Genomic DNA, 10,545 nt, shown 5'->3' on the forward strand with positions numbered 1-10,545 from the left:
TTAAAAAACAACGACCTTCAATTCAAACCAAACTAATAAACCATTTTCTTCAAAATGGCTGCCAAAAAAATCAATTCCATAGCCATTTTATTTTTCCTTTTCCTTCTTTGTGACATAAACTTCTCCATAGTCGAATCATCCAGTAAAATTCGCGCTCGCCGGCCCTGTAAAACCCTAACTTTTTACTTCCATGACATAATCTACAATGGTGAAAATGCCAAAAATGCAACATCAGCTATAGTGGGAGCTCCAGCATGGGGAAATTTTACAAAATTGACTAATCAAAATCATTTTGGAGATTTAGTTGTATTTGATGATCCAATTACATTGGATAATAATCTTCATTCAAATCCAGTGGGAAGAGCACAAGGTTTTTATGTTTATGATAAAAAAGAAATATTTACTGCATGGCTAGGGTTTTCATTTTGTTTTAATTCAACTGAGCATAAAGGGAGTATTAATTTTGCTGGAGCTGATCCATTGATGAACAAAACTAGGGATATTTCAGTAATTGGTGGAACTGGTGATTTCTTCATGACTAGAGGAATTGCTACTATCATGACTGATGCCTTTGAGGGTGAAGTTTACTTTCGACTACGTGCTGATATTAAACTTTACGAGTGCTGGTAATAGTTTTAGACGTAATTGTTGTTGTTGTTACTGCCGATTTTTTTTAGTGAATGTGTGTGTGGTGGTGGGAAGGAGGAGACGTTAATTGGTTGTTTCTTTCTTTGTGTTGGAGGATTTATTGTTGGTTAAAGAATCCAACAATAAGTGCACTTTTAATTTTGAGTTTAAGTTTTATATATTGACGACGTGATATATAAAATAATTACAAATAAACTTATAATTGTTGATAATAATTTTAAACGTTATTATTATTATTAATGCGTCAATATCATTTAATTTGTTTTTTTTTTTTAATTTTCGTGTGTGATTGGTGGTGGGGAGGAGGGAGGAGAGATTAGCTGTTTTTGTTTTTGTATTTGTGTTGGAGGGTTTATTGTTGAATACAGAATCCAAGAATCCTACCAATAAGATGCACCTTTAATTTTGAGTTTAAGATGTATATATTGTGAAAATATAAATAAAATCGGGTTATGTATAAAGTAATTATAGATAATTTGTTTATAATTAATACGTATTAATTAATAAACTAATAAAGAATTAAACTGGCTTGATACATTGACACTGTAAGAATTTTTATACTATCAACATATATAATTTAATTATTTTTATTTTAGTTTTTAGTAGCCGAAATTCATCAGCCAGATTATTTAGATCTATGCGGCGTAGAAGAATATTTCTATCAACTGTTTCTCCTTTTCCATGCTAGAACTGGAAATTTTAATTTAAGGATAAAGGAATCTGGTGAGGTAGTTGATACTTTTAACTTTAACGCTCCATGACGTTGGGATCTCCTATTTTCTTGTTTTTTTTCTCTTCTTTTTTTTTTCCACCACTTCAATGCTTAGACATATGGTTGTAATATAAAATAATCCAAAATTCCTCTTTTTTCGCTAATGATTTTTCAGTTCAACCTTGTCGGCTAATCAGAAAAATAATGCTTGATCACCTAAGTCAAATCTTTCAGAAAAGGTTGTAATTTTGTATTACGTTTCCGTTATTGACTTTTTTGCCACTGTACTGTTTCTCTGGGAAATATAAGGAAACCTAATTTGATAATGTTTATAAGTTGACGTCTTAACATCTTAAGAAATTTTATGTTAGTGATTTGTTGTATAATTATTTTAGCCCTCAGCCTTTTAATCTAGAGTTGTATAACTCTAAACTTGAAATGTTCAACAACTATCCCAACAAAAAAAAAAAATCAAGTAAAACAAAAACAAAAATGCAAAAACTATATCCATTTAAAGCTTAAATTTTTCATATCCAAATTTTAGCTAATCAATCAACTTCCTATTGTTGAAGGAGAGACTTGGAGTAACTGTAAAATTGTCTCTGTGTGATCCATAGGTTACGGTTTGAACTGTGAAATCAGCCACTGAACCTTTTGTTTGTAGGTTTATTTTAAGTCACGCCCCTTAAAGTGCGGCGCTTTCTCAGATTATGCATGAACACGAATACTTTGTGTACCGAACTGTTCTCTTAATCAACTTTCTTTTGTAAAATATATAACCCTAAGCACCTAAACTTGAAAAGGGGTAAAAAGAAATTATTTGAAATATTGGTTATGGAAGTTAAATACATACATCTACTTGAAATGAGGAAGATTCCCAAAGTTTCCTCTCCTAACCCAACGAATTTGTGAAAAAAATAAGAGTTGTGACCAAGGAATCTTGAGTTTGGTAGATTCTTCTTCCACATGATACATAATAATATGAACATGATCAAATAAACCTATTGTTTATATCCACTAGATACTAAAAATTAGCTCTGGCCTATGTGTTAGGTGAAGGCAGGTTTTTAACAAATGGAAACAAATCTCTGATATCGAAACTCAATATATATGGCTAATTGTAATGAATTTTTACACTATCTAGTCATCTTTATCCGTTATCGCAGTAAACGTCTTACTTTTAAGATTATAAATACCACATTTTAAGAAGCGAACTTATAAACATCATTTGATAACTGTGTATATAACTTAATTAAACTCATTAATTAAACCGAGAAAAACTATGTTGAGACATCACTCTCCTAATTCTAGATGCATGGTGATTGAATAAGCCAAAACACTAGTTACTACTTTTTAATTTGTTTCATCAACACACACACACTACTATATAAAGAGTCTAAGAGTAACAAGTCCTCCCACCATTCACAAAGCCAATTACAAACTCTTTTCTCTCCCAAATTTTGTGTAACAATGTACTCCTCTAAGTCATTATTAACAATTTTATGCTTTCTTTTTCTTCTCCTCTCCATTTCTGCTCAGAAATACACTCATCGTGCTCGTACTCCTTGTAAAGAAATGGTATTTTTCTTTCACGACATTGTTTACAACGGGGAAAATTACAAAAATGCGACTTCAACTATAGTTGGTGCACCAGAATGGGGCAACAGGACCATAATGGCAAGTCCTAACAATTTTGGGGACTTAATTGTATTTGATGACCCCATTACAATTGACAATAATTTACATTCACCCCCAATTGGAAGGGCGCAAGGGATGTATTTTTATGATCAAATGGACACTTTTAGTTCTTGGCTTGGTTTTTCTTGTGTGTTCAATAATACTGATTATAAAGGAAGTTTGAATTTTGCTGGTCATGATCCATTGATGAACAAGACTAGGGACATTTCAATTATTGGTGGAACTGGTGATTTCTTCATGGCTAGAGGAATTGCTACTTTGAGCACTGATGCATTTGAAGGAAGTGTTTATTTTCGACTTCGTGTTCATGTTAAGTTATATGAGTGTTGGAAATTACTCTAGTTCGTACTTTTAATATTTTCTTTTTTGTTGATTTGTTTTTTAATCGTTGTTGAAGGATGACCTAAATTGAGGGTCAAGAAGTGTTAATTTCTTTGACTTCTCTGTTGTTTTTCTTTTTTCACGAGTTGCATTTGTGTGGTCATTGATTGTGTTTCAACCTTCAGTCTAATGTCTGTATGGAGGTTTCAATTGAAAATAAGATTTTAGAGTGCATATAATCTTTTTTGTTTCTTTTAATTGTTATGTTTGAAATATAGGTTAAAGAAAAGTTGAATTTTTGTGATAAAATTTTACTCACATGGCATGTACACAATGGCAAAATGGTGATGTGGTGATGACATATCATATTTTCGTGCCGAAAGTTGACTTTCTCGGCAGCTAACACGTAGATTAGTGACTTTACGTTTACAAAAATTAATTTTGACTTTAGTGGTACAAAGAGTAAATTTAGTGACCATCGATAGAATTAAATCCTATTATTTGCAATTTAAATTAACACGCGAGCAATCACTGGTGTTTTAATTTTATACATGGAAATCTAACCATAAGCCATTTCAGAGAAAAAAGACAAATACAATATCACACAAAATGTTATACCCAGTAAACAATTTCTAAAAATCAATTTGGGCATCTTCATAAATCAGCAGGTGAAATCAAAAGAATTGTTTGCGCGTAAGCTAAAAAACCAAATGGAGAACTTATAATTGATGCAAACTAAAGAAAAATTTAATGAAATGAATTCCAAACTTATCGTCCATTGGATATAATTTTTGATGACATAGAAATATTCTATCCATTATTAACTTAGATTATATTGACACCATACAAAATTAATTTCAATTTTTTTTTTTCTAAAAGACATGGACAAATGAAGCTGCAATTGGACTCCTAACCGAGTACTTTGTAGATGTCCATTTCAAGAATCCTTCAACAACAGCAGAGCTAGAGCGATTGGCTGAGTGAGAAAATGTGACTTCATATGTTATTTTCTGATTTAGCTCTGTGAAATTCATTGTCAAAGGGCTCAACTTTCACATCAATGCCCGGTGGCGAAACAACCCCCACGGTGTACGATGATATAGCCTCGCCAACGTTAGTCACTGTCCTCGTGTATGTCTGAGCAGTTGGTCCAAGTATGATCGAAAATGAAGGATAATTTAGTTGTGCTTGTTGAATACTTCCTACCTCTGAGCAACTGATTGTTGGACAATGAGCGTGATCTCTTTGGTTGTGTAGTTTAAACCACAAAAGTAAGGTATATAGTCTCTTGGTTCGATGTCATAAACTAGTCCTGGATCATTTGCTCTAGATGGATTGACATGACCCGCGCCCATGGCAAAAATATTAGCAGGACGATACATTTCGTCTTGGATGGTGTTGTTGTTCAAGTTGACAGTATCTGCGGTTTTCATAATTGCAGACTTAATAACTGCTGGAGACCAATCAGGATGTGCACTTTTGAGCAATGCCGCTACTCCATCGAGGTGCGGGCAAGACATTGAGGTGCCAGATGCGATGTTGAATGTAGGTTTTGGTTCGATATTGTTCTCCACGGAGGTAGGCCAAGCTGCTAGGATATTAACACCAGGACCAATTATATCAGGCTTCAAGATGCCAGGACTTGCTACACTAGGGCCTCGAGAAGAAAAAGAAGCAACCACCAGAGTATTTTTATCTCCGATTATGGTTCCTTGTGATGGTAGCTATGGGGTTCGGTGTTGAATTAATATAAGTATAAACTTTTTCCCCATCTCCATAGGTACCATCGGTAGCTGGGAGTACATGAGCATCAGCTGATGTAGTGAAGCCATCATTCATGAGAATCATGGCTGCACCTCCTGCAGCTTTCACAGTTTGGCCTTTGGCCACGCCTGTTTCCCCATTACCAGCTACACACAAAACAATCTTGCCCTTGACATTTGTATTGTTTAGTGACCCTGTGTTGCAGTATGCAGCGTCAACATCACTTCGGTTCCAGCCAGCATAAACAAGAGGCAACAAGGTTGAAGGTAAATCATCATCCGGTTGATAAGCTGATTTCCCTTGAAATTCTTCCTTGTTTCCAAGCACCGCGGTGACCCTGATTTTCCTATCAATGGTACTTGCACCAACGGTGAGAATCCTTGGTGCTTCATTTACCACAGACCTATGAGTTGGACCCATGTTACCTGCAGAGCAGCAAACAAAAAATCCCTTTTCCATTGCATTATATGCTCCCATTGCAATGTTATCGTCGTGGAAAGGTCTAGTACCTCCAACAAGGGAGATGGAGAGGATGTCAACACCATCTTCAATCGCTAAATCCATTGCAGCCAAAATATCACTCTCAGGGCAGCCAAAATGCTACACACCCCATAGATGGCTATGTAAGCAAGAGATGCAACACCAACGGCTGTGCCATTAGCATTTCCATACACATTAGCATTTTTCACAAAGCTTCCAGCAGCTGTGCTTGCGGTATGTGTACCATGACCATCATCATCCAATGGTGTGCCCCTGCCAACACTAAAAAACCTTGCTCCAATGAGCTTGTTGTTACAAGCATTACTGAAATTGAACTCACATTTCCCCTTCCATTTAGCTGGTGGAGGAGGCATCCCTTCATCGTTAAACGAAGGATGATTAGGAGCAATACCAGTGTCCAAAACTCCTATGATCACACCTTTACCATAATTTGAATCTTTCCAAATTCCCATGTTTTCTTGTAACCCAAGAAAGCTTGGAGTATGAGCAATTTGCAAAGACAACACTATTGGAGGCCGCGCTGAAATAAATCCTTCTTTTTTCTCCATTTCTTTAACTTCCTCAGCTGATAATTTAGCTGCAAATCCTTTGATCACACTGTGGTAAGTATATACCATACGTGGCTCTTCGATTGAGTTGGCTATTGTTGTTGGCAAAAATGAATGCTACCAGCTATCTAAGTCCTTTGTTGTTGTACGAGTAAATATTTGACTACTTGGAGACTTAACTTGAACAATGTAAGTATCCAAATCAGTGGCCTTTAATGTTGAAGATAAACTATGGACAAATATGAAGAGTAAAAGAGGGATTCTAAGGAATTCCATCTTCGATATTTGTAAAATGCTATAGAAGAAAAAAAAAAATTACTTATGCTGTGAACTAGCTCACACAAGAAACTTACGTAATATTTGGTAAGAATTTTATGGTAGATTTATGATTTTTTTCAGGCAGTATATATAGTGCTTGGAATTTGGTCAACTTCTAGAAGAACAAAGAATTGGTCTTTGACACTAAACGCGGTAAACCCGCTACTAGGGTGTTCATGGACCAGGTTGGTTCGGTTTTTTTAAACACCAAACCAAACTAATTGCATCGGGTTTTTTAATTTATACACCAAACCAAACCAATAAAATTTGGGTTTTTCAACCTCGGATTTTCTCGGGTTATTCGGTTTTCTCGGGTTTTCGGGTTTTTTTTTGGGAATAGTCTTGATATAAAATATATAACTTTTACTTCAAATATTTCTTTAGTCCTAGTAAGATACAACTATATAATTAAGGTGTTTCATAAGAAAATAACACAAAATGCGAGAAGAGTGATGACATTGTAATAAAATATTCAACAAAAGATAATAAAATAGGTTAAAATAAATATTGTTAATTAATAAGCCATAAAAAAAATGACCATAATCTAAAAATACTAAGTCGTGCTAAAATAAGTACGGCTAATAAGTATTAATTATATGACATGAAAAAAAACTTAAGTTATGTATTTTCACTCTCTAAACCAATTATACAAAACTAAAGAATAGATATCCAACATTATTTTCATTCCTAGTGGTAAATTGAATTTCTTTTGTTAGTATTAGTGTTGAGTTGGTTTTGGTGGACTTTATATGAGTTACTAACATCCATAAGATATAAAACTTATTGACATTCAAAATTCTAAGTTCAAGCTTGAATAATATAATAATAGATAAAAAACAACGAAAAAATTAAGAAATATTTATAAATTACATTACAAATAAATATTTTTATGTATAAAATATTTTTAAAATTGAATACATATAATGTCGGGTTGGTTTGGTTCGGTTTGACTTTTTTTTAGCTAAAACCAAACCAAACCAATTATGATCGGGTTTTTTTTTTCAACACCAAATCAAATCAAACCAAACCACTAATCGGGTTTTTTTTCTCGATTTGACTCGGTTTATCGATTTGATGCGGTTTGTCGGTTTACTTTGTACACCCCTACCCGCTATGATATCATTTCAATTGCTTTTATTAATGAAACATTAATCTCAGCTAACATCATATATAAAAGTTGAATAAATAAAGTCTTCTAAATCCTTTCTTTGAAAAACTAAAAGGAATTAATTTATACTAGTATAGATTATAGATTAATGCTTATTAAGAAATATACCAGTCATTACCTAATAAGTGACTCGATTATGAAATAATTTTTCATATTGTTAGTGTATACTACTATAACTTAAATTGGGGGGGGGGGGGGGGGGGGGGGGGGGGTGAAGGGGAAACATCTCTAGGCGTGCTTCTTTTGAGCTGGTCAAACCTCCGACGAAACAAAAGAATTGGTAATTTGAAGTTACTTATAGAATGTATATTGCAAAGACTATAAGCCATTTCTTGTTTTGATTAGTATCTTACAAAGACTGGAATCATAGATATATATTTAGCTTATCATTAAGAATCGTAGATATTGCATAATGTATCTTTACTTTACATTTGAATTGGCTTATCATTCATGACCATTTCTTTTGAGAAGTATTTTCTAACTCTGCTGATTATAAAAGTATCGTACGTTTGAACATAAGTTTTTTATTTAATTTCCTACCCAATGTCTGATACACAAATTTTGGGCTTCAATTAGCTTGGATTCACGTCATTTCAACTCGTTCTATCAGGATTCCATTTTTGTGGCACAAACTCGAGACTTTATGTTAAAGATGGAGGAATCATATCCATTTCATCACAACCTTTGATGATAAAAGTAAGTGTTATTATTACATAGTGTCTATTAACGTATTTTAAATTATTTAAAATAGTTGTGGTTTTCTATTCTTTTTCTTTCTCATTTCTTTTATTTGGAACTTTTGAATAATTACACCAAGGTCACCATCATATAATTAGAAGATATCTTTCTTTTCGAAACTCAAAGTTAAACAACAATTATTGAATATTACGACAAAGATTTAGGACTCTATCATCTGTCTGAAGCTAATTTCAATGATCGTTCGCATAGTAATCTTTTTGAGATTCCACTTGACAGAATTAGTACCTTAAAAGTAACCTATTAGTTTAACAAAATTACTATGTCATAAAAGTTAAAATGAAAGGAAAATATATGGATCAAACCACACTAAAGTAAAATCTAATCGGGGTTTAGATAATAATTGGAAACATCCTAAGACCCATGAACATTGTGGTAGAGTGATAAGTCTTTCTTTCTTTCTTTTTCCCTAATTAGATGTCTCGAATTGCTAAGTAGTCGGTTGGCCATAGAAATCAAATATTTTTCACTTTATTTGGAATCTTTGAAGTTAGAGTTGAAGACGCAGTTGTGAGTTGAAGATGCAGTTGTGTTTGGTTATACTTTTTGCAAAGAATATTTGATTTATTTGAATATACTGAAAGCGAAAAAAGTGAAAAAAAAAAGTAAAGAAAAAAAAAGAAGTAAAAACACCGTTCTAGGTGTTTTCCAGATTCCAATACAAATTGTATTTGGAATATAATTTTCTTGGCTAAATGCTGATTTGCAAATAAAGTCAAAAAAAATTCCAACAAAAAATAAATAATTCTCATAGCCAAACAACAATGACAACAACAACAGCATACCCAAAATAATCCCATTAGGTGATCTGAGGAGGGTAGAGTGTACGCATACAATACTCCTAACTTGTAAAGGTAGAGAGGCGGTTTTCGATAGACCCTCTTCTCACAGCCAAACGTTAGTATTGGGAATGAAGTCCGCATTATACCAACCTCTCGTTTGGCCAGAGATTTTGGGAGCATTTTTTGAACATTTGTTTTCAAATCTTTATTTGGCCATAAAATTTTGACAGATTTTGAAAACAAATCTTCAAATTTGGCTCAGACATATTTTGGGCCAACATCTATGTTTTGGCCTTTTCAAAATTTTTAAAAACTACCCCCAACTTTTGAATTTTATAAAAAAGCTCCATCTATTTATGACCCAACTAATTTTATCTACCATGTTCCTCCATTAAAGTCGTATCTACCATGTTTCCACAATTAAAACACTCTTCTATAAAGTGAAAGAGCTAAGTTGTACCCAATTAGAAGAAGAAGAAACCATAGGGAAAATTGCTCTGCCAACTGTTGAAATCCATTGCGAAGATAAAAGTAGATTTTTGTATTGTAATTTGAACTGTAATAGCTAGTAAGTGTGTTATTAGCAGTTGTTATTAGGCTTAATGCATATGCAACCCCCTGAACCTGTCCCTTTTTTCTATTTTGGTACCTCAACTAAGTGTTGTTCCTATTGAACCCCTGAACTCGTCCTCAAGTGTGTCTATCAAACACAATCTGGCTTACTTCTGTCTTCAATGTAGCAACATGCTAATGTATATTCTAATTTAACTATGCCATTTTTTAGCTAAGATTAGCAGCAATTGAGAGGGAAAAAAAGAGTAAGCTCTTAATTAAGTTGGCAGTGAAAGAGCAGAACCAGCAGAAACTGACACATCCATGACCTAAAGTGTCACGACCCAACTCCGTAGGCCGCGACTAATGTCCGTACTGGACACCCAAATGTACCCAATAACCCAGTTTAGCATAATAACAGAATATTTCAAATATAAAAATCACTTGACGTTAGTAATTAGCATAAAGGAACCGACACAGTACATGGAAGCCGATGAGGCTCTCCCAGATCGTATCATAACCAAACATATGCAGAACCCACACAAGTATGTCTACAGACCTCTACAAATCATAACAGAATCATAAGACGGGACAGGGCCCCGTCATACCCCTGAATAGCATACATATATATAATAGCGACGGACTATACCAACATATAGGCTCTGGACAAAAGAGCGCTCCAAACATAGCTGTCACGACCCGACTAGGGCCGTGACGAGTACCCGATACTTGTACCGAGCACCCCTTATCTATCGTTTTACCTTTACTTCTCAGCGG

The 10,545-nt window shown here is 34.0% G+C and overlaps 2 protein-coding genes and 1 pseudogene across 2 annotated transcripts; 2 read left to right on the forward strand and 1 right to left on the reverse strand.

The window, feature by feature from the left end:
* On the forward strand, positions 1-881 carry LOC132638060 (dirigent protein-like). Its single transcript, XM_060355048.1, has one exon. It carries the CDS (start codon positions 55-57, stop codon positions 628-630), a length of 576 nt encoding a protein of 191 aa, XP_060211031.1. The 5' UTR covers positions 1-54; the 3' UTR covers positions 631-881.
* Positions 882-2,712: 1,831 nt separating this feature from the next.
* LOC132638061 (dirigent protein-like) lies at positions 2,713-3,706 on the forward strand. Its single transcript, XM_060355049.1, has one exon. The coding sequence runs from the start codon at positions 2,831-2,833 to the stop codon at positions 3,398-3,400; it is 570 nt and encodes a 189-aa protein (XP_060211032.1). The 5' UTR covers positions 2,713-2,830; the 3' UTR covers positions 3,401-3,706.
* A 545-nt stretch (positions 3,707-4,251) lies between these two features.
* On the reverse strand, positions 4,252-6,276 carry LOC132637070 (subtilisin-like protease; annotated as a pseudogene).
* Positions 6,277-10,545: the final 4,269 nt, after the last annotated feature.

The sequence above is a fragment of the Lycium barbarum genome, chromosome 4 (assembly GCF_019175385.1).
Source record: "Lycium barbarum isolate Lr01 chromosome 4, ASM1917538v2, whole genome shotgun sequence".
Taxonomy (NCBI): domain Eukaryota; kingdom Viridiplantae; phylum Streptophyta; class Magnoliopsida; order Solanales; family Solanaceae; genus Lycium; species Lycium barbarum.

Bases quoted from the DNA above. Each gene is read 5' to 3' on its own strand.
- LOC132638060 (XM_060355048.1), top strand. From the start codon at position 55: ATGGCTGCCAAAAAAATCAATTCCATAGCCATTTTATTTTTCCTTTTC.
- LOC132638061 (XM_060355049.1), top strand. From the start codon at position 2,831: ATGTACTCCTCTAAGTCATTATTAACAATTTTATGCTTTCTTTTTCTT.